This window comes from Petaurus breviceps, unplaced genomic scaffold, assembly GCF_028583685.1.
Source record: "Petaurus breviceps papuanus isolate PSGF00001 unplaced genomic scaffold, PetGlider_PUasm1.0 90721, whole genome shotgun sequence".
Taxonomy (NCBI): Eukaryota; Metazoa; Chordata; class Mammalia; order Diprotodontia; family Petauridae; genus Petaurus; species Petaurus breviceps.
Window position 1 is genome coordinate 8,200,729 of NW_027187322.1, and position 23,350 is coordinate 8,224,078.

General features: G+C 57.2%; 1 protein-coding gene across 2 annotated transcripts in view; it reads left to right on the top strand.

Moving 5' to 3' along the window:
* Nucleotides 1-23,350, top strand: part of CARS1 (cysteinyl-tRNA synthetase 1) — a 44,251-nt gene that overhangs the window by 497 nt on the left and 20,404 nt on the right. Inside the window, exons 2-10 of one of the 2 annotated variants that reach the window (XM_069066571.1) lie at nucleotides 6,839-7,084; nucleotides 12,482-12,573; nucleotides 13,521-13,609; nucleotides 14,112-14,208; nucleotides 14,748-14,846; nucleotides 15,393-15,542; nucleotides 16,067-16,207; nucleotides 18,554-18,642; nucleotides 22,554-22,675. In XM_069066571.1, the coding sequence (XP_068922672.1) occupies nucleotides 6,839-7,084; nucleotides 12,482-12,573; nucleotides 13,521-13,609; nucleotides 14,112-14,208; nucleotides 14,748-14,846; nucleotides 15,393-15,542; nucleotides 16,067-16,207; nucleotides 18,554-18,642; nucleotides 22,554-22,675 (1,125 nt within the window). The remainder of the gene's footprint in view (nucleotides 1-6,838; nucleotides 7,085-12,481; nucleotides 12,574-13,520; nucleotides 13,610-14,111; nucleotides 14,209-14,747; nucleotides 14,847-15,392; nucleotides 15,543-16,066; nucleotides 16,208-18,553; nucleotides 18,643-22,553; nucleotides 22,676-23,350) is intronic. The other variant, XM_069066572.1, reaches the window with a different exon arrangement.

Genomic DNA, 23,350 nt, shown 5'->3' on the forward strand with positions numbered 1-23,350 from the left:
GGGAGCGGGGGAGCGGGGAGCGAGGCTCCGGTCCGTCCGGGGGGATCCCGGGGATCCCGGGGGAGCGAGGCTCCCGTCCGTCCGGGGGGGTCCTGCCCCCGGTGGTCTGCAGAGAGGCAGGCAGCACCCCCCTCCCTGGGGGTCAGCTAGACCCCCCAGACTCCGAGGAGCAGAGATGGGCACACCGGGGTGCCTGGCCGGCAGCTCCCCGAGGCCCGGGCACGGGCAGACTTGGTGCTGGAGGCAGAGGCTCTCCCAGCCTCGGTTTCCCCATCTGTGCAGCGGAGGGCGGTGACTGCTCCGCCTTTCCCCACGCTCCCCGTTCCCATCCACGCGCAGCCAGGGCTCTGCAGGCAGGGGATGAGGCAGCTCCCTCAGGGCTGGGCCCCTGCCCCCCCAAGCCAGGGGCGGGCCAAGCACTGACTGGAGCTGGGCTCACAGGGACCCCCAAGGGCCAGAGGCTGGCGGAGCTTCACTCCAGGGCGTCCGGTGCCCCGACCAGGGCACAGATCTCTCAGTGCAGCAGCCCTGGGGCAAGTACACTGCCTCTCCTTTTCCCCGAGCCTCAGTTTCCCCAGCTGTCAGAGGTGTGGTTGTGCTGAGTGGCCCTCTGCAGCCTCCTGGTGGCTCCCAGCACCCAGTCAGTCTATAAACATGGCCCTGTCCTAAGAAGGATGCAGGAAGAGGCTCCAGACAGTTCTTACCCTGTAGGAGCTCACAGTCTAATGGGGGAGACCCGGAGACAAATCTGTAGGAAGCTCCAGAAGGGAAGAAGAGGAGTTGATGCCTGGAGGGGAGGCCTCCTGTTGGAGAGGGGATGGTAGTTAGGAGAGGCAGGAGTCAGGGCACCCTAGGTGCGAGGACAGCTGGTGAGAATGCCTGGGACAGCCCAAGGCCAATGGCCCTGGATAGAAGAGGATGTACTGGGGAGTCTGCACGGGTGGGCTGAGCCCCCCATTCCCAAAGGGGAAGATGAGCTGGGGGATGGATGACTGGGCTCCATTCTGACCTCAGTATTTAGCTGGGCCCTGTGAAGGGGGGACAGGGAGGAATCTCTGCTCTCCTAGGGAGCTCTGACAATAATACACAGTCAGGAGCTCCCATCCCTGGGCAGGAGGTACAGACAAGGGAGGTTCAGGGCAGGCTGCCTGGAGGAGGTGACCTTAGAGGTTGAGTAGGAATTCCAGGGATTCCTCGCTGGGGTGGAGGAGAGGGCAGGGCCCTGAGTGCCAGACCAGAGGCTTCTGAGCTGGCTACTACCACCACCTGATTCATGGGGCAGGAAGAATGCAGTGGGAGGCAGGGGAGGCAGGTGGGTGGGAATGAGAGGGATGTAGCAGGCATCACAGGGCTGGCCTCACAGGACCGCCAGGAGTGGAGAGCCTCAGGTAACCCATAAAAGCTCCCTTCATCCCAGGCTCCCCATCATTAACTGAAGCCTCCGTGACCCAGCTTTATGGAGTGAAGCCCTGGGAACTGATATGACCCAGCCCGAGCTTCCGGGCCAAGAGGATAACCTGATCTTTCTTGGCTCCCGGTGCCCCCTTGGGCCTTGTGAGAGGGGCATTTGGATTTTTTAGCCTCTGCTGGTTTCTCTGTGCCCTACTCAGGGTTTTTTTTTTTTGGAGTTAGTGGTCCCTGCCTGGGGTAGAACTGAATTCAGGAGGATGGTCCCCTTTGCAGTGTGGGAGAAGCTAATGGGGCTCAGGCCTGTCAATTATTGGGGAGACACAGAACCAAGGGCCAAGTAGTTACCAAGAGAAGGAGGCAGATGGATTGTCCAAGAGGACCTGAGCTGCCCCAGCAGGGGGGGAGGAGGGGTCAGGCTGCTGTGGACAGAGTCCTGCACCCCTTGGGCCCCTGCCTGGGACCCATGGACCCAGGCTTTTTGGTGAGAGCTGGTCTTCAGGAATGACTTCATCTGTAAGATGTGGATGGCAGCAGAGTGGTTGTGAGATTCAGATGAGATCCTACTTGTGAAGTGCCTGGCATATGGAAAGTACTACATAACACGTTTATTCCCTTCCCTTCCCCTTTAAAAGCCACACAGAGACTTTTCTCCTTGATAGGAGAGGTGGTAGGGAGCCCCTGGAGTCTCCTGAGCCGGAGAGTGAAGCCCATCGCCCCCTCCCCCTCCTAGTGCCTGAGCAGCTGTTTATGTCTCCTCTGTCAGACTGGGAACTCCTTGAGGGCTGGGAGGTGCCAGGTACACCATAGTCACTTAATGAATGTTTATGGACAGACGGACTAGGCCTTAGGAGGACCAGGTGCTATGGCGGCAGTCCTGGTGCGAGGCCACTAGGCCCTGGCCCAGAGGGTGGGTGTGTGAGTGGAGAGAAGGGGTCCCATAGGTGAGTGGTTATAAGGCACCCGTGAAGACCTGTGGGGGCGAGAGTGAGCTCAAGGGGCACACTGGGTTTGTGGGGCAGGTGGCTGCAAGATTGAGGCTGGTGGTCTTTAAGGACAGTGCCGGGACACAGGAGGAGGAGGAGGAGAGAAAGGGGGAGGAGGAAGAGGGGAAAAGGAGGACGAAGGGGGGGGAGGAGGGAGGAGGGGAAAAGGAGGAGGGGGGAGGAAGGGCGAACAGGGAGCAGGAGGAATTGAACCCTTGTGCCATGCAGGCCTCGGAGGAAGGGCTCCCCACCCGGGTTTGCTGGATGCTGCGCTCAGGTCCTGAGAAGTTAAGTAGCTTCTCGTCTTTTTCCAGAGTTTTTGCAATTCTTTGCAATGGGAGAGTGGCCCGAGGGCCGGGGTGACTGCTGGGCCATTGTCACTGTCTTGGTGCCTGGGCTGGAATTCCCAGAGGCCCTTTGCCACCAGGGTCACCAGCGTCTCGCTGACTGGCCTCTGGGGAGGAGGGAAGCTTTTCGGAAGCGGAGAGGAAGACCCTGGCCTCTTTAGCCACCTCTCTGGAAGGAGCTGACCAAAGGGACACACACATTCCTTCTTTCCCTTCTCTGGTCGTCTCTTTAAGTGGGAGCCAGTTAGCTTTCCCAGTGGGCCCAGAAAGCTTGTGTTAGGGTAGGCTCATTCTGTGGGTGCGCTGAGGAGTCAGACCAGGAAAACCCTTCCAGAACCAGACCGAGAAGTGGATAAGGCTGCCACCCTCTGATGGGCCTTCCTTTGGAGTGGTGGTGAGTCACGGTTGTGTGTTTTACAGGACAGAAGCACTCCAAGACTTGTTGCAAGATCCAGGTTCCTCTTTAGCAGCAAATGAGCCTGGCCCACTCAGGCTGCTGGGTGAGGCTGTGTGGCACTGGGGCACGCCAATGGGGGGTGCTGCCCACCAGCCTGCCGTTTACTTTGACTGCTCTGACTCAGGGCTGACCATGACCTGCTTTCAGTCCATGGCCAGCACGTGGAAGCCACAAGTTTCCTTCCAGTCTGCTTCGGTGCTCACTGATGGTTCTGTGGTCCCCTGCTAGGGGGCTACACTCTTCCAGCTCTCATGGCACAGGGCCCAACTGCTTCTCTCCTGGTGGGCTGATAGTATCACAGCTTGGAAGGAGATCTGTGGCTCCCTTTCCATTTCTCTAATTCGTGGGTTCTGTATGCCAGCCAAAGTGGCTCGTGTCCCTCCTTGAACCTCTGTGCTCTCCTGGCCCCAGACTTGGAATGCTCTCTCGCCTCCTCTCCTCAGCCTCTGGGCATCCACACTCAAGGATGCCTGCCTTGGAAGGATCCCTCGCAGGACTCGACTAAGGGCGCTGGGCTGTTACCCCTCCTCACTTCTCTTTTGCTATCTTGTCTCCCCTTAATGTTGAATGTGAGCCCGTTGAGGGCAGGCCCTGTTTCTCACCTTGTGTTTGTATCTCTCACATCCTACATACACACCGCCATTACAGCCCATTGCATTGACCTGGAAGGAGCTACCTTTGGTAGGGGCCTGCAGTGTGACCCCTCAGTCACTTTTTTTTTTTGAGGGGGAAAGGCAAGGCATTTGGGGTTAGGTGACTTGCCCAAGGTCATATAGCTAGTAAGTGTGTCACGTGTCTGAGGCTGGATTTGAACTCAGGGCCAGTGTGCCACCTAGCTGCCCCCTGCTTTGCTTTCTTGTTCCTCCTGTTAGAAGTGAAGCTTCTTTGCTATGCCAAGTTGGAAGCGCTTTGGGATCCTCATCTCAAAGGCACTTTTTTTTTTTTTTGCTTTTTGGAGGGCAGTTGGGGTTAAGTGACTTGCCCAAGGTCCCATGGCTAGTTTTTGTGTTAAGTGTCTGAGGCCGGATTTGAACTCAGGTCCTCCTGACTCCAGGGCCCGTGCGCTATTCACTTCTCAAAGGCACTTTGCCCGAGCATTGGTATGAGAAATCCCAGCCAGGGAAGGGGTGATTTCAGCTTTCAGTTCCTGGCTTCCCCCCTCCCAGGTCCTTCCTATTCCTCCAGCTGTCCATGATGGGGCTTTGCAGCTTGGACCTTTGTCATGTATGCTGTGTCTGCCATAGATAGTGCTAAGGGCACGCCAGGGTTTTATTCTTGATCATGTCTGGTGATAGTTCTTATCCCCTCCTTGGGAAAATGCCATAGGTGCTGTGGGGCTCTCGGGTCCGGGCTGCATGTCCACTGCTCTGGCAAGCACCATCTCTGGTGAAGAGGCTAGTCCGGACCTCACTGGGGGAGAGCCAGGGACATGGGAGGTGCTTACGGACATGGGTCGGCATTGGCCAGGCAAGTCCCGCTCACCTCAGCGCCCACCCAGCCTTCCTCTCCCTAGAGACACAGCTCTGAACATTGGGCCCGAAGCCCTCAGGCTCGTGCCCACAGCATCCACAAAGGCCCTGCCTCGTGCCAGGTGCTGGGCTAGACTCAGTAGCAGCCACAGAAGGCGGAAGACAGTCCCAGCTCTCCAGGAGCTTGCAGCCTAAGGGGGGACTAGACAGAGGCCAGAGGAGAGACTTGTGGACACTGGAACTTTAGCTGAAGGAGGCTGGTCCTCGAAGCTGGCCAGTGATTCCACACTAGGAACGTGTCTGCTTTTATGGCTAGAAATAACAGGAGAGGAAATGCCCCACTACGCCTGGGACCTCCCTAGGCCTGGCCTGGCCCGGCCGCCGGCCCTCCTTCAGCTAGACCGCCAGCTCCCAGAGGGCAGGCCCGGCCTGGCCTCTTGCTGGGGGTTTCTCCCCCTGCACTCCGGACAACAGTGCTTTTTAGTCTGACAGATTCAAGTCCGAATGAACTCGAACCCCAGTGCGGCTTTTCCGACCCTTGCGCATTTTCTGTTGTGTTGCGTGTTCCTCCTGTGACTCTGGCATGTTTCTTGCCAAAAGCTTTTCAGCCTGTGACCGTGTAGGGCATCATTGGAATTGTGGCCCACGAGTTCTATATGCCAACTGCCATCGGCCAGCACGTTCGCGGTGCTTTTGGGAGTAAATCAGGTGACAGGAGCTGGGCCATGACCTTGGGCACATCCCTTCTTGGCCCTTGTCTGTGAAATGAGGCAGGAGAATGTAGATGAAGTGCTGTGAACTCTGGAGAACGCCCCTCGTTTATTCTGAAATGCACAGATCGATTAAGGTTAGAGTGTACGGATGGCGGGCTGTGGTTATGAGGATAAAAATAGTCCTGTTGGCCTAGGGAGCCTGAGCCAGTCCCCCACCACACCCCCGTGGGCCCCGGGCTTGGGAGTGTTTGATGCTACTCAGTGACATCCAGAGGAGTTGGTTTGGGGCCCAGCTGTGCATCTCTTAGCTCGGGGACTGGACTCCCCAAGGATGGCTGCCAGAGACTTCTCCTTCATCAGGGATGCAAGGGCCTTCTTCAGCATGAAGTGTATGAGTGTTTAAGGGGGCAATTCTCTTAAATGTACAGCAATGTCAGAATCAAGGGGTGGGTTACCCAGTGAGCCCCAATATCTCTTGAGGCAGCTGGGATTTCATCTCAGGGGTCTCCTGCAGAGCTTAGCTCTGTGATGTGCCCTTAATGAACTCCCAATAAATGCAAGGAGGGAGGGAGGGAGAGAGAGACAGACAGAGAAAGAGAGTCAGAGGGAGGGAGGGAGAGAGGGAGGGAGGGAGGGAGGAAGGAAGGAAGGAAGGAAGGAAGGAAGGAAGGAAGGAAGGAAGGAAGGAAGGAAGGAAGGAAGGGCAGGCTAGCTTTACCTGTATAAAAACCACCATGCAAATTCTCACTAGTCTTAAAAATCATAGTGTTGGGAAGAATATTTCTGTCCATTATTTTTTGAAGACCCCTTGTAAGTAGGGATTTTCTGCCCTGGAGAGAGCTGTGGGCTTTGAGTCCTCCCCACCCCCCAGTTAGCCCCAACTCTTGCCTCTTCCTGTCCACATGCCCTTGGCCAGGTCATTCACCCCTCTCTGTTTCCTCACCTGTTCAAGGAGGGGCTTGGACTGAGCACGGGTGTTCTCAGACCTGAGATCCTTTAAGCTTTTTGGAGCCAGAGTGAAAGGTTGGGGGCCTGGCCAAGGAGCTGGTGCCTGATGGGGAAGCCAAGCTGGGGTATGGGGGGATAAGGAGGCAGGACAGGCCCTAGAACAGTCCCAATTGAGGAGAATGTTGGTTTTCCTGGAGCTTGCCCAGGACTTCCCATCTCTTGTTGCCAGGTGGGTCTCTGAACATCCAGGAATTCCTTTTCCGTGATGGTGGGTGGGCGCACCAGGAGAGTGGAAGGCCCAGAAGGGGCAAGGGCAGAGAGCAGCTTTTCTGGGAGAGCTTCAGGCGGAGACGTGGTTCTCCCCACCCCCTGCCTCGATGGCCGGGCCGGAGTGTGCAGCCTTGTGGACGTGGGCCGAAGGCGAGGACGTGCCACTTAGCTCCTTTTTGAGCCATTTGTGGGTTGCTGGACGTGCATTCCTGACTGATGTCTTGTCCCTCTGTTTTCACAGCTCCTGGCTACAGTTTTATTCTGAGCATTAGTGAAGAGGAGGACAGGGTGAAGGCTTTGAATGAGCACCTCAGCACCCGTAGTTACCTCCAGGGTCACACCTTCTCCCAGGCAGACGTGGAAGCGTTCAGGCAGTTTACAGGCCCACCTGGGGACCAGCATTTCCACGTGGCCCGGTGGTTCAGGCACATCCACGCCCTGTCTGGCGGGAGCCCGGGCACGAAGGAGCCTTATAGACTCCAGACAAGTGAGTAACACTGTGAGAGAAGGGGAGGCCCACAGGCTCAGCCACTCAGGCAGTCTGCAAGGTGGCTTTGGTCCTTCTCTGTCTGTGCCCAGCACCCGAGGGGCACGGGCCCTTTCTGGGAGGCCTGGTCAGGCAAGATAAGGGACATATTTGCTTTCTATCTCCTGGAGCCAAAGTCCTCTTGGAGATGGGCCCAAGACTCCCACGCACTCACCAGCCCACCCAGCTGCCTCCAGGAAGGAGTAGCCCATGTGGCTGCCGTGGTGTGATGGTGAGCGCCAGGGCAGCACGTTGGGCATCGCGGGTGCTGGCCAGATCCTGCCCTTGGCATCCGGCAGTTCTGAAGCCCACCTCTGACAGCGTGTCTCTGACCCTGGGGCAGGTCTCTTCCCTGTCGGAGTCAGCTGGCACTGCTGTGCTTGTATGTGGAGCTTGGCTGTCGCTCGATCTTGCTCTTGCTGCTCAGCGCAGGGGCCCACAGTGGGGCAGCTGTTTGAGACTGTGTGAGGCTTAGGAGGTTGGGACCCCCACCCCCCAGATCCATAAATGATGAGCAGCTTCTTCGGATGGAAGGTGGGGGAGCGAGCGTTCAGCACGGGCAGCCGTGTCTGTGGGCCTCAGTTTCCTCCGGGTGAAGGGCAAGGCTTGGCCGAGGTGCTGTCTGAGGTCCTGTTCTGCCTGCCCTGACACAGTCTGGCTCGGGGACCAGGGGTCAGTGTGTGTCTGGTTGTGTTTGTGAGTTGGGAGGAGGAGAAGGACACTCAGGTAGTGGCGGGCATCATGGGGTTTGCCACGATGTTTGAGATAATCACAGTCTGCATCTCCCAGGGCCGTGACTCCTTCCTTGCCTCATTCACTGTGACCACGGCCCATTTCCTGATCTGTGGTCGCCGTCCCCTCAATGGCTGGCTCCGTCTTGTCTACACGCTCCTCACGAATCCTTGGGAGCCGGGCACAGCTCTCTGCTTATTGGCCCTTGGTGGCAGTTGGGTGGCTCCCTCCCTTCCCCTCAGGACCTAGGAGTCTAGCCGCACAGCAGCAGATTGAGATGGGGCACGCCTCCCTTGGGGCACGGCGGGTGGCATCACGAGCCTGGCGTGGCCGGCCGCTGTGTCTCATGAGGCCTCGCTGTCAGGAAGCACCTTTCATCTTAGGAGTTAAGAGACACTGACCTTGTCATCTCCCAGGGGAGAGAGCGAGGTGGCCTGGCGTTAGGGCAGGGCTTGGCATGAAAGTCCCCGTAATTACAGGGAGTGCTGAATCAATTAAGGAGGCCTCTTTGAGAGTTAATGAGGTGGTTAATGTTGGTCGAGTTTGGGGATGTAGGTTCTGTCTGGGGCCCGGGCCTCAGTTTCTAGCTGAGAGTTCACAGCCACAAGGAGCCCCGGGAAGAGGCATCAGGGCCTGGCAGCGTCTGGCTTCTCCAGGTGCATCCTGCTCTGGCCAGCGTGCCACCTGCGCCCAAGTGGGCTCTCAGGGAAGCCCTGTTTGAAACATGCAAGGGGAGCTCATTTTCTAGAGGCAGATACTGACTCCTTGGGCACCCTAAATTTGGGCTTTTTCTATGGTGTTTCCTTAAGATATTGCCTAGGTGAGAACTCCTCCGGCCCCCAGTCCACTCCCTCTTGTACTTCCTGTCCCCTGGCCTTGGGTTCGAGGCAGAAGGAAGAGTCTGATGCCCCCACAGAGGCCTTAGCGATGGGCTTGGTGTGTGAGGCCCCCATTGGTTATGTAGAGCACCTGGGACAGTTCTGGGCTAGGCTCAAGGTTCCCTCACCTCAGGTCAGATGGGTAGCGAGCCGGGACGCAGGTGGTTGGCACTCTCTGTGCCCGTCAGGGCTGTCTGTGCTTCTTCAAGCCATTGAATGGGACTTAATTTGAATCTTGAGAGCTCCAGTAGCCTGACAGTGTTGAGGTCACCTGGGTTCCACCTGGGAATTCCCTGCAGCTCCTGAGGAGGGGGGAGAAGGAAGAGGTTCCTGGGCTAGCTTCCCCCCAGACACATAAGCACGCGCCATTGGCCCGTCCTTTCCTCTCCCTTCTGCTTCATTGTCATGCCCTGGATCCTGTCACCTGTTGGTCTAAAGGAATGAAGGAAAGCCTGTCCCCTGTGCTGAGCTTTGTATCCAGGCCTGGGTCTGAGTGCGGAACCCAGAGCCCTTCCCTGAAGGCCCTGCTGCTGCCGCTCCTCTGGTGTTACTGAGGGCAGTGCCCCAAGCCGCTCAGAGCCTCAGACTCCTCTTCTAGCTGGTGGGGGGGGGGGTGCTTGATCCTGCCCTGTGTGCCGGCCCTCTGACTTCTGTTCCCTCACCCTGCTAAGCCTATGGGCTTTTACACAGATTTATTGAAGTGGGGGCCTTTGTCTTTACTTCCCACTCCCCCGCCAGGATAATTCTTTCCTTTGTTTGGCGGTGTAGACACTGCTGGGAGGAAGCCCCGCCTTCCAGCTGCCTCACTGCTCTGCATATCATAGGTGCTTAAGAAATGTCTGTTGATTTAAATCGCATTTTGAAAGTGCTCTCAGAATCAAACTCCGTGTTCTAGTGGGAACTGACGGGGGCAGAAGGCAGCCGCCCTTGGCTCCCTATTCCTGGAAGTCCAAGATGGCAGTTAGCTTCTGGGGGGCTGCCTGTCACATGGCTGGTGCGCAGTGCTGACCACCCGAGCCCCCAGAGCTTTTCCAGACAAAGTACTTCCTTCCTCTGGTGCTTGTCTTAACCTAAGTGTAAGACTTTGTCGTCTGACTTCTTAAGCTTCCTCCTCCTCAGTTTGACCCGGTGTCCTCTCCGGCCTGTCAGTCTTTTTGGACCCTGAAGCTGTAGTTGGGAGCTCGCCCAGCATCTGGGGGGCTCTGAAGGGAAGTGTGGGACAGAAGAGTTGTTAGACTATCAGCCAGACCGATGGTCTGCATGGCCTTGGTGCTGGCCTGAGGCCTGGCCGGGGGGCGGGGGGGGGCGATCCAGAAGCTCCCCCAGCAGGGGCAGGTACCAGACACTCAGACTCTTCTTCAGAGAGTGCAGCTCCCCAGGCTGGCTGGCCATGCTGTTCAAATGCAAAGCGTGCGCTTCCCAAAAAGACTGCTTTATGGAGAGCTTGCACCGGGTAGTCAGAGGAAGCCATACAGGGACACTGCCAAGGTCTCTCAGAAGCACTCTGGAATTGATGATGTGACCTGGGAGACCCTGGCCCAGGCCGGCCCAGTGGAATTGAGGCAGCTCAAAGGGCACACAGGGGGCACAGATCTGGAGACTCCAAATATTTCCATGGACGGGTCTGAGCAGCTGCAGTCCAGGAGCGGCCACAGTTAAGGCACGGCCACTGGCCTCCAGCCCGGGATGGGGACGCCACTCTGGGCCTCTCTGAGAACGAAGGACAGAACCACAGTCCCCTTCCCAGCCCTTTGCAGTCCTAGCCTTTAACCAGGCCCCTGGGCTAAGGATAAGCCCTGGGGCTTTCCCCTGGAGACTTCATTTCAAGTCGAGTCAGCCTTCAGTCCACCTGGAATCCCTGTCATTGTGCTGTAGCCCAGAACTGCTTGACCTTCCCCCCAGGCTTCTCTTGGTAAAAGCATCTGGGTGGCCTTCCTGATCGCCGGGGCCCCAGGCACAGCCATTCTGTCTGAAGAGTGGACGGAGCCTGGCCGTCTCCAGCTTTGGTTAAGACGGTCACTAGTCAACAGTACGCTCATGGCCTTTCACCGGGACGCCCTATTCCCTGCTCTTCTGTCCCCCTGGGGGGAGCAGTCAGTCATTGTCCTGCCCCCCCATGGTGGCCTGGCTTCTGTGTGTGTGCATTGCCTGCCTGCCAGTGCCACAGGACCAGGGCAGTGTCCTGCGCATCTCTGAAGCCCAGGGCCCAGCAGTGAGAGAGCGTTCTGATAGCGTCTGTTTGCTAGGCAGCAGACCTGAAAATATGGCGGGCGGTGGGGGGGATGAAGGAAACCAAGGAAGGGTTCAGCCTCAGAAAGCAGGAGGCAGGATGGGGGAGGCTGCGGGCTGCCAGGGCCTCAATCACTCAGACGATCAGTAAGTCACCAGCTGAGCCAGAGCGTGGGGAGTTCTGAGTCACCAGGGACTGTCCACATAGAGGTGAGGGCTCAGGCTGCCCTGCCAGACAGACAGGGGAAGCCTGAAGGCCGTCTCTGCTGCTGGTAGAGGGAGCCCCCGAAGCCTTGGAAGTGAGGGAGGGGCTGGACACGGGAACCCGCTGCCCTTAGGACTGGGCCGTGGTGACCCTTGTTGGAGTCATTTTTCCTGGGGTCCTCACTGGGTTGTCAGTGCTCAGTCTTGCCCCAACAGCCTCCCTCCTTACCTGAGGGGGCCTCGGTGGTGGCCATTGGGATTGAGGGTTCTGATCATTGAAGGGAGTGTCTGCCCAAAGACACATATGAGTGCCTTCTTGGCAGCGTTTGTGGAATCCAGACCATGTAATGGAGAATGCTCAGCCCCTTTGACCAGCTTCTGCCCAGTCTTTCTGGTTCCATTCATGTGACAAACAGCTTTCTTTTATACCTGGGCCTCTGTGAAGTTAGATCAAGAGGCCAGGACTCCAGTGAGAAGAGGGAGAGGCCTGGGCCTCTCTGCACGCTCACTCCATCCGTGAGAGGACCTGGGTAGACGAGGTGATGTCTGCCTCGGACCTTGGCCAGCCCTTGGCTCCTCAGGGCCCCAGGTCAGTTTCAAAGATGAAGTCATCCAACTCTGGACAGCCATCTGGTCCCAGCAGAGCGTTTCCAAGGGAGGTTCTCTATAATTATATAATCAGAGGTTCCCCCCACCCAAAGGAAGGAGAGAGAGTATCATTATTAAAAATAAACAACAATTCAAGTAGATGCTAGATGTGCTGGAGTTCTGCTAGACAGGGGCAGTGCTGCTTAGAGAGGGAGAAGGGGGCGGTGGCTCAGGGAGGCTCCCATACCTGTGTGGCCCTTGTCCATCCTCACTGCTTGGAGGGGAATCGCATTTCCCTGATCGTGCTTCCGGAGGGATCGAAAGCAGGGAGAGCCCCAGAGGTCCCTTCTGTTGGCTTCTCTCCAGGCTCTCATGAAGGCAGACACAGGAGGCAGAGTGTGAGGCCCTGCGTGGGCCAGCTCTGCGGCCACTTCCCTGGGAAGTGTGGCAGGCAGAACCAAGGCCAGGGCCCAGATCCTCACCCAGAGGAGTCACTGGGGCTGCCCGTTCCTCTCGAAAGAATGAGGGGTGGGCATATGGGGGTCCTCAGGCCTGCCAGAAGTGGGAGACTCCAAGAGCCCAGGCTGCAGGCCATGTGGTGAGCCCGGAAGCGAAGGGCCCCTCATCTTAACCTGTATTTCAGCAGAGAACTCGATTTTCCCTGAACGCTGTCAGGCATCCAGGAGCCTCAAAAGGAGGGCTGACGCCACTCTTGCTTCCTTTGCAGGTAAGGGCCGACGTGCCCAGCCTCAGTGGTCCCCTCCAGCCGGAACGGAACCTTGTAAACTGTGCTTGTATAACAGCCTTACTCGTAGCAAGGTGAGTGACCCTCGGGGGGGGCTCTTCCCATGGGAGCCTCCTCAGCCAGGCTCCCCCCGCTCCCCCTGTGACCTTCCGCTCTTAGTGGGCTTTGGGAGAACTGCTGAAATCTTGAGTGAAATGCCTTAGTGGTTTTCTTCTGCATGGGAACCATGTTCTAGGGACACACCGGAAATCAGCCGTGTGTGGTATCCTCCTGCGGCCACCTGCTGCTGGCCAGGTGGGCCCTGCACCACTTGAGAAAAGGCTGGTGGGGCAGCCGTCCCAGCCAGCTTCTGCTCAGGTGAGCCAGAATGACCACAAGGGGGCTGTCATTAGGCAGTCAGGGCCCAAGGCTTCATTTAGCCCCACAAGGTGCCAGGCCCTTTGCCTAAGCTGAGGCTGCAAAGACAAGCCAACGCAGGCCCTGCCCCCAAGGAGCCCTCCTTCTACAGGGACAGAGCAGATGGATGGGAATGGCGGTAGAGAAGGCATTAGCAGCTGGGGGACACAAGGAGAGACTGGAAGAAGCTGGGAGAGTGCATGGACAGGGAGGGCCCCTGCAGGCATGAAAGGCAGCCAGTGAAGACGCGGGAAGCCAAAGGGGCCGTTAGGAAGCCTGTGGGAGCATGCCAAGCCCCAGGGAGCCGTTCCTCCACAGGTGCTCAGGCTCCTCACCTGGCCTCCCCTGACCTGGGGTCTAGCTGGTGGCTAGTAGTTGGTACCATCAGGGCGTGATGGTACCTTCCATCGATGGGTGCTATTCCGCGGCCTAGAGACTGACGTGGCCGTGGCTGTGACTCCTCCAAGTCACATTTCAGAACAGTGGAAGCTTCTGGCCCCTTGTGTTGTACCCCGAGGGGCAGGCTGCTGGCTGGGTGGTGGCTTTCACCATCAAGCCGAGTGTCCCTCGGCCATGGGGGCTTGGCTGCCTTCTGACCCCATCCCTCCATTCCTTCCTCACAAAGGACGAGTTTGTGCCTCAGCAAGGAAGGAGAGTGACCTGGTACTGCTGCGGACCGACCGTGTATGATGCCTCCCACATGGGTCATGCCAGGTAGGGCCTTTCACTCACTGTCTGTCTGGGTGAGGGGATTACTGTGCATGGATGGAGCACCCAGGGCTGGAGCATGGAGGGAGCTAGGGCGACTTAGTCTTGTTGGCAGAGGAAGCAGGGCCTGGGGTGGGAGGGCAGCTCCTGGAGGCTGTGCTTTTGGCCCCCACAGGGCCCCCACACCCCTATTGGACTGTGAGCCTTAGTAAGAGGCCAGACTTGAAGATGTCACGGTGACACAGTGGGCATGGCACGTGTGCTGAGAAGCCACTGGGCAGCGGTCAGCACACATGTGGCACGTGTCCTGGGAAGCCACTGGGTGGCAGTTAGTGCGCACGTGGCACGTGTCCTGGGAGGCCACTGGGTGGTGGTCAGCACATAGATGGTGTGTGTCCTGGGAGGCCACTGGGCAGCAGTCAGCATGCCTCAACCAAGTCCAAGTCTCACTGCTGTGTGCTTGGTGTCCAGCTTAAGGAAGATTCTGCTTTCTCTTGTGTGCTCATAGGTCTTATATCTCCTTTGACATCTTGAGGCGCGTGCTGCGTGATTATTTTAAATACGATGTCTTCTACTGCATGAACATCACGGATATTGATGACAAGGTGAGTCAGAAAGTGGAGAAGTGAAAGGAGAGTGTGTGGAGGCCGTGGTCAGCAGGGTCTGGGCTGGGGGAGGGCGGTGGCACCGGCCCCAGTGTCTCCATGGGGAGTGGGCAGGGGCCTCCTCCTGGGCCTCAGTGAAAGGGGGACAGGACAGAGTGGGGAAGCGGAGCTGTCCAAGGTCACGTGGTAGGGGGTGGGGGCCAGAGGCAGGGGCTGCTGCCTGCCGAGCTCCACAGTGAGAGAGAGCGCCCCCGGGTTGGAGGAGGGGGTCAGCTTTAGAGGTGGTGATGGCGCTCAGGAGGGCTCCAGGGCCTGTCGGAGGTCACCAGCCCTCCTTCCTTTTGCACTTATAAAGTGCCTACTACAGGCCAAGCATTGTGCAAAGAGCCAGGGACACGGCACGGACCTGCTTGTCCAGGGAGACCGCCATCTGCACAGAATGTGCCTTGGGCCTGGTGGGGGGGGGGCACGGGAAGGTGTCCTTAGGCCGCGGGCACTCAGGGCGGCTCTGGGTCAGCGGGGTGCTTCCCTACCCACAGATCATCAAGAGAGCGCGACAGAACCATCTCTTTGAGCAGTACCGGGAACAGAAGCCGCCCGCGTCCCAGCTGCTGGAAGATGTGGCGACTGCCCTGAAGGTTTGTGTGCGGCCGTAGCGGCTCCTCCCTGGTGGCATGGCGTGCGGCTTCCTGCCTGGTCCTGGCCACTCAGAAGTTTGCAGGGAAGGCCAGCAGTGGCCTGCTTCTCTCTCCCCCAAGGATTTCCTAATGGCCCTGTCCCCAGGGTGAGGGGCCCTTTAGACACCAACAGCATCTCTGCTGCTGGGTTTTCTCCCTCCACCACTGTGGATCACAACCCATTCGGGCCTGAAAACACTCCCCTCCCTGTGCTGGCCTCCTCTGCTTTGGGGGCCAGGGGAGCCTGTGTCTTGTTCCCTGGTAGTCCCCCCTTTCCTAGGACATGAGTGTCGAGTCCTGCTATGGGGAAGCCTGAGGTGATGGTGTGTTCCGTGGTGCCCGCAGGGGGTCAGACCATGCACTGGGTGCCCAGTCAGGTACAAAGGACCAGCCCTCACCATGCTTCCACGTCTGTGTGCTGGTCTGGCTGGGAGCCTTGGGGAGCTCCTGTGGCCCAGAGAGGCTTCTGCGGGGGGCCTTTTCTGAAGCCTCCCTTTCTCGTGGCAGCCCTTCACTCTCAGATTAGATGCGACCACTGACCCTGATAAAAAGCAGATGCTGGAAAGGATCCGGGACGCCGTGCAGCAGGCGGTAGAGCCGCTGGCTGACTTGATGCAAAGAAATGGCTCGGGAGACGAGGTCGAAGCCTGCGCTGAGGTGGGTCTGGGGGACCCCGGGCTGAGGGGCCGCTCCTGCCTCCTTCCCCGTCCCCACCCTCAGAAGTCATGGGGGCTGCCTCTGGCCTAGCACTGCCGCCGGGCTCCCAGCACTGCCTCTGGGCCCTGGCACTACCCCAGAGACTGAGCACCTACTGTGTGCGTCCTGGGTGCCATGGCCTCTAGCCCACCAGCCTTGCTGCCCCTGTCCCCTCTATCCCATCTCCCACCTCTATGCCTTTGCCCAGGCTGTGCTTGTTCCTGGGGTGATGTGGCTGCCTCTGGGCCTGTTCTAGGCTCTTGGCTTTCTGCTTGGCTGCCTATGTTGGGGTCTTGGGTGCAGATTCCTGAAATGAAGGCTCCCCCACCCCTTTGGCACCACACATGCACTCAGAACAGTCAGCATTTCTTGAATTTTCTAACCGGCCCCCCTAAATGTAAGACCGCGGGACAGCTGCCACGGATAGACAGCATGCCAGGAGGCAGAGCGAGGCAGTCACTGGGCACCTTTGCTTGGTCCTTCAGGTGTTGTTGGAGAAGGCCAAGGACCTGCTTTCTGATTGGCTCGATTCCCAGCTGGGCTCCCAGGTGACGGACAACTCCATCTTCTCGGAGCTCCCCAAGTTCTGGGAGGCCGAATTCCACAAGGACATGGAAGCCCTAAACGTGAGTCTGGGGGATCTGGGCCAGGCCTGGTGCTAAGCGCCCTGCCCTTGGGGAGCTCCCATCCTAATGCAGGAGACAGCAGTGGAGGTGAGACACCGGCATTAGGGAGGAAGGCAGCAAGGTGGCATGGTAGGTGGGACCTGAAGGAAGCCTGGGCAACCAGGAGGCGGAGGTGAGAGAGAGCGCTCCAGGCATGGGGCACAGCCACAGAAAACGCCTGGAGTCTGGAGATGGTGGGTCCTGTGTGTGTGTGCGCGCATGAGTGTGTAAGTGTGCATGTGTGTATGAGTAGGAGTATGTGTGTGCACATGCAAGTGTGTAAGTGTGTGTAGCAGCAAGCACCCCAAGCGACCTCAGGGTTTGCAGCTACCACAGGTTCTTGGATCTGCTTTGTTAAAGGAAAGCAACTCAAAATGGGTTAACAAGCTTACTTTAATCAGTCAGACATATATCGTTTACCTTGTTCAGGAGAAAAGGTCAGCACCCTGAACCTCAAAGCATACAGGCATAATTATCAAGACAGAAACATCAAGTAGACAGATTTCCAAACTGTCCAACCATTACATCCATACCCAGTCAACATCTGGGTTTCCACATTCTGGGTTTTTCAAAGCCGGGGGACTCTCAACAACGGCTTCCCAGAATTCAGATCAAATCACAGAATACTTCTCAAAGTGAGTCCCAGAACAAAGCTACACATCAGGGCTTATATAGCCTTCTCCTGGCTCAGAGAATGTAACAACCTTATTGACTCACTGGCCAATCAAGAAGTATCTACTGAAAAACAAGCTTCCCACCCCAGGCTTCAGGTGCACATTAGCCTAGGGGCAGGGAAGATCTTCAAAATTTACATTCTTATTACAGTGTGCGTGTGAGCATGTGTGTATGAGTGGGTTGTGTGAGTGTGTGCATGTGAGTGTGTACGCATGTATGTGTGTGCACACGTGAGTGTAAGTGTGAGTGAGTGTGCTCATCTATGTGTATGAGTGTGAGCATGTGTGTGCATGTGCAAGTGTGTAAGTTTGTGTACGTGTGTGCACACACATGTGTGTAAGTGCGTGCGCTTTCTATGTACGTGTGTATGACTGAGCATGTATATGAGTGTGTGCATGTGCGTGTGTGCATATGTACACACGCACGACTGTAAGTGTGTATATGAGTATGTGTGTGAGAGCGTGTACATGTGTGCACACATGTGTGTGTAAGTGTGAGTGTGTATGTATGAGTGTGTGCACGTATAAGTGTGTGCGTGCATATGAGTGTGTGTGCATGCATGTATGTGTGAATGTGTAAGTGTGTGTGTGAGGGTTGGTTGTGGAGGCTTCGAAGGACAACCAGAGGCTCATGTACTTGATCATGGAGGTGAGGGGAGCCCTTGGAGTCACCTGAGCTGGGGGTGATGTGGTCAGACCTGCCCTTCAGGAGGCTTGGGGTGAGAGCCCTGCGAAGGAGGGATTGGAGTGGGGGGAGGCTTGGCTAGAGAGGAAGGGATGGTTGGAGCAGATAATTGGGCTCCTTGGGTAGAGTTATTATTTTTTTTTTTTTGGAGGGGGGAAGGCAGGGCAATGGGGGTTAAGTGACTTGCCCAAGGTCACACAGCTAGATCAGTGTTGAGTGTCTGAGGCTAGATTTGAACTCAGGTCCTCCTGACTCCAGGGCTGGGGCTCTATTCACTGTACCGCCCCTGCTACTGTGTGCCAGTCCCTTGTACAAATATGCTCTCATTGCATTCTCCCAACAGCCCTAAGGGGTAGGCATTATTCTTATCCCCATTTTATAGAAGGGGAAACTGAGGCCAGAAGGGTCACACAGCTTGGAAGCGTCTGAGGCTGGATCTGAACTTGGGTCTTCCCGAATCCAGGCCAGGGTTCTGGGCCTGCTGGCACCCCTTCTGTGTGCACGGACTGTTTTAGGGGCAACGTGATTTAGTAGGAGAGAGCCAGGGCCGGCGATCCCCTCACTCTTTGTTCAGAATAGGGGTAATAATCACCTTGCTCAATCCGTTTTTCCTTTATTCTGGCACAGACATAGGCTGTGGGCCAGCTGGGGGTGCACCAGGCCTGGAGTCAGGGAGACCCAAGTTCAGATCCAGGCTCAGCCACTGCCTAGCTGTGTGACCCTGGGCAACTCACCTCACCCTGTCTGCCTCAGTTTCCTCACCTGTCGAATGCACTGGAGAAGGAAATGGCAAAGTGCTGTGGCATCTCTGCCCAGGAAGCCTCAGTGGGGCCACAGAGAGCAGGACATGGTTGAAGCAGCTACACAACCTCCACGCTGTGAGCCTGGGGCTTCCGTCTGGGTCTCTGTGCTTGTTCCCGTCCTCATCTTGCTTCTCATCACCCTTAGGTGCTTCCCCCGGACGTCCTGACGCGGGTCAGTGAATACATACCTGAGATCATACGCTTTGTTCAGAAGATTGTGGACAATGGCTACGGGTGAGCAGCCCGCGACGTGCCCCCTCAGCTCAGCGCTCTTTACCGGCTTTAGCACCAGGCCCGTGGGGATGAAGGGGTGGGGGGCCTCAAAGGCCCTTCATCTGGATGTCAGGAAGCTTCCTGTGGCAGCCACTAGAAGGGCAGATCGGAAAGGGGGAGACTGGGGAAAGTGCTTGGTCGTGTCTGTGGCTGGAGAGGGCGGGGGCTGGGCCCCGGGGTCTGGGGGGATGGACTCGGAGCAGTGTGGAGGAGGGGAGGCTTTGGCGGAAGATGCCAGGCTCTGGGTCTGAGATCGTGGAGAAATTGCGGAGGTGTCGGCTGATGGGCCTTTACGCATTGGGAAGCGCTCTCTGAGCCTGTGGCACAGGGTCAGTCCTCAGTGCACGCTGGCTTACTGGATGGGAGCCGACGAGGTCAGTGGCAAGGCAGAATAGAATAGGGGCCAGGAGACCCTGGGGACCCCCCCGCACTCCAAGGGTGGAAGACCGATGATGGGCACCTGGAGGCTGTGGAGGGATGGGCACGGCAGTCCCAGAAGGCATCTGATCACACAGTCATTGAGTCACCTGGCCACGTCGCATGGCTCCGCCTCCCTGGCCACCGGGGCAACCCAGGTGGGGGGCCAGCCTCACTCTTCCCTTCTGGAACATGGGAGCTCCCAGGGTGTGTCCGGACAGTGTGAGTCACTGTGACTTTGCACCTGCCTCAGATGATCTCTGAGTGATTTCTTTTCTTTTTTTTTTATCTTTTTGGAGGAGAGAGGGCAGGGCAGTTGGGGTTAAGTGACTTGCCCAAGGTCACACAGCTAGTAAGTGTTAAGTGTCTGAGGTCAGATTTGAACTCAAGTCCTCCTGACTCTGGGGCCGCTGCTCTGTTCACTGCACCACCTAGCCGCCCCTCTCTGAGTGATTTAGAAGTTGATGTTGCTTCCCCTGGGGCAGTTCCCGGTCCGTGGCCCCTGAGGGGGCTCACCAGCCGTCTTTTCCCCCCAGGGAGGCGGGCTCTGTTTTAAGTGACCAGGGGTGGGAGCTTGTGCCTGATGGGGAAGGCCATGCCTCAGCCCAGCCTGCCGACCTCCAGATGTTCTGGGACTCGGGAACCGCTGGAATCTGGGGGGCTCGGGTCTGTGACCTGAGAAAGGCTGTGCTTGTGTGCCCCTTCTGGTGTCGTCATGCTTCTGCATGCTGAGCGCAGCCAGGCATTCTCTGGGCATGAGGCCAGTGTGGACACTCTGGGGTCAGCACACAGGGCTTTCCTGCTCCCAGCCCGGAGGGCCACTGGCTCCAGATCCTCCCCAGACCTCCTCCTTGACCAGCTGGCCATGTCAGCATTCATCAGGAGGCTGCTGTGTGCAGGCTCTGGGCTCAGTGCTGGGGGGAGGAGACGGAAGGGAAGCAGGCCCAGGCCTCTGATGGATGCACCAGCACATCTGAGGTCATGCCATGGAGTGAGAGCCGAGGCTGGATCCAGGAGAGGACCCTGTGGGCCTGGAGGATGGCCGCCAGCCAGGCACAGGAGCACCCCACTGGTGGCCGGGAGCCGCTGGAGCTGACCACGGGGGGGTGGGGAGAGCCGGCACTGGGCGCCTTTGTGAGGACGAGGCTTTTACAGCAGCTGTGGCAGGCAGAGCAAGACTGTTGCCGTGGGAGTGGAGAGGAGGGACATTGTGCGGATGGTAATGGCGGGATTTGGGGATGGATCGGGTCTATGGGGCGACTAAGAGTTTGGTGCCAAGGACGCCCTCGTGGCAGACCTGGGCGACAGGAAGGCTGGCGGTGCCCTCGGCAGCCACAGGAGGAAGCGAGCCCAAGATGACGGGTTAGTGGGAAGAAATACGGCTGAGCTCACTAGCGTCACACCTGCACAGCCAGACCGTGTGCTGATGCAGAAATCCAGGAAAGACCACAGTGAAGTGGTTATATTTTTATTATAAAACAAATTACCAGCATCAAAAATTAAATAGATGCATTTGCAATCAATGAAGAAGAAATAAAGGAAGTTACTAGGAATCATTTTGCCCAATTAATGCCAATAAATGGTAATCTGAATGAAATGGACAAATATTTACCAGAAATGTAAAGCTCCCTCGTTAACAGAACATGACGCAGAGGACTTAAATAACTGTAAATGAGTAAGCCACAAATGAGTTCCCAAAGAAACCCCGGCAGGCTGAGCCAGCATCGTCTGAGGAGTGCCCGGGAGAAGGGAGAGACAGACAGAGAAGGAACCCAACCAGTAGTTCTGGGGCACCTGTCTCCTGCTGCCACTAGCCCCCTGCCCTCTCTGGGTCTGGAGACGCCAGCTCAGGAGATGCTTCTGTGTGCTGTCTCCTTGGAGAAGGTGCGTGGAATTGAAGAGAGCTCTGTCCAAGATACCTCCCATCTGTGCAGGGTTTCAGAAATCTCATTTAGTATTTCGGCAAACAGGCATCCAGGCTGGCAGAACAGCAAAGCCTTCGTAATCTGATAGTCATGGGGTGTTTCTGGGGTGTGTGTGCATTGTGACGGGAGGACCTGGTTGTTCCCTAACATTTCTGACTGTGAGTGCAGACTTTAAAGCTGAAGATGACCATCAGAGAGCTGAGGAAGCACCTTGCAAAGACGGAATCAGGACCTTCTCTTTCTGGAAGAGACACTTCTTTCTGTAATTGTGACTGAGCCCTGCTGTGTTTTCCCAGTAGTCTGAACGAACAGTCTTGGTCTGGAACGTGATCACAAGTGAGAAGCTGACCTGTTAAGAGTTCTTGGATCATGGGAGCCGTGCTGTAGGGAAAGAAAGCCCAGAAACACTCTTGGTCCCTGATTCCAGGACAGTAAAGTATCTTAATTAGGAAAAGCAAGCCCAGGGAGCCTTCTGCTTCTCCCTGTCCTATTTAATTCACCAAGCATTGATTATGCAGGGATATAAGCCCCTGCCCTTCAGACGCTTCTGGGCCCAGATTCCATGAGGACACATAAATAGAAAGCGATGGGGAGGGTGGGGTGAGCAGCCAGGGGAAGGGTCAGGAAAGGCTCCGTGTAGGAGGCAGCTCGGACAAAAGAGGCTGAGGCGAAGTGACAGGATGTTCCAGTCACTACCCAGGCATGGGGTGGAGGCAGCATGCATGTATGAAGCACTTACTGTATGCCAGGCACTGTGCTCACTGCTGAGAATACAACTTCAAGCAGAGAGAAAGCCAGTCCTTGCCCTCAAGGAGCTTATGTCTGGGTCGGGGGCTTCCCTTCCCTTGGAGGTTCTGGCAAGAACCATCCAGTCATCGGAAGCGTCCCCAGGGACAGAGAAGGTTCTACGGCAGCTGGAGAGAAAAGGTAGTGCAGCCTGGAGACGAATGAGGCATGGAGGGGACAGGAGGGAGGCCATCGTCTTCAAGGCCACACAAGGAGGCTGGTTTGACTGAGCCCTAAATTCGCACAGCCAGAAGAATTTCCTGATGTGCATGCGTGTGAAGGCCAGCTGAGCCAGAGGAGTTGTCAGGGGCTTCCCGGGCCACCCTCATACCGAGCCTCGCAAGGCATTTGGCCTCTAGAGTGACTGTTGGCTGCCTCTTGAGACCCACCAACTTTAGCAGTTTGTTTGGCCCGGGGAGGAGGGTCAAGGGAAGCTCGGTAAGACTGAGGAGTGTAGGCCGTGCTCCCCCCTTGCAGGCCCCATCCCAGGACCCCAGGATGTGTTTTGGAGGACTCGCCGTACCCCTTTGTGCTGATGTTCCACAGACAGAGGACATAAAGGTCATCTAGCTGGCCGCCTCATTCAGCAGAGGAGGACTCTGAGGCCTGGGGAGGAGGCACTCATCCAAGGTCATTAGAGGCAGGATTTGAACCCAGGTCCTGACTCCAGAGTCATTGTACTTGCCACGATGCCATGTTTTGATAGGACCCACTAATTCCATTTTTAAATTTTTTACTTCCCAGTTACGTGTCCAATGGTTCTGTCTATTTTGATACGGTGAAGTTTGATTCCAGCGAGAGACACTCCTATGCCAAGCTGGTGCCTGAAGCCGTCGGGGATCAGAAGGCTCTCCAGGAGGGAGAGGGTAAGAAGACCATCCTCGGGGCTGGTGCTGCAGGGGAGCCGAGCCTCTGTGTACCCCGGAGACCCCTGGGTGTGCGGGGGGGAGGCGTCCCTGGAGCACCGAGGCCCAAGCTGCTGTTGGCTGGCTGGGTGCCTGCGGCTGCAGGATAAAGCGTCTTGGGCATTTTAGCCTTGGTCTGCACTGGCCCAGTCAAGTGGCTGATTGGGTGGCGTGTCCTCCAGGGTGACCAGCGTGTCCTCCCTGACCGTGAGGGGGAGCTGGTGTCCCCTGAGACTGTGGCCTAGTGGTGAAGGCGTGAGCGCAGCCCTGGCCCCCTCAGCAGTCTGATGGTCCCACCCAAGTGGATGTGTGCACACGGCCACTCTAATTGGGTTCAAGCATTAGCCTCCTCCCCCCCATCTGTCATGTGCAGCAGGGCAGCCTGATGGGGAGTATAACAGACTGGCCAAGGAATGCCCCTTCCTCATGGGGGGAAATGACCCCAAATGGGACCCCACACACTGTCGAGTCCATTGTCCTGCAGCCAGGAGCCAGACGGCTAGTGAGGAAGTCAGGAGTGGGAGGGTAGGCCAGGCCCTCCAGACCCTGGTCCCTCAGGACCTGTGAAGTGCTTATCGTCTCCCTGTTGGTGACTCACAGGACAGGGCCAGCCTCTTCTGTGCCCCCAACAAGTCA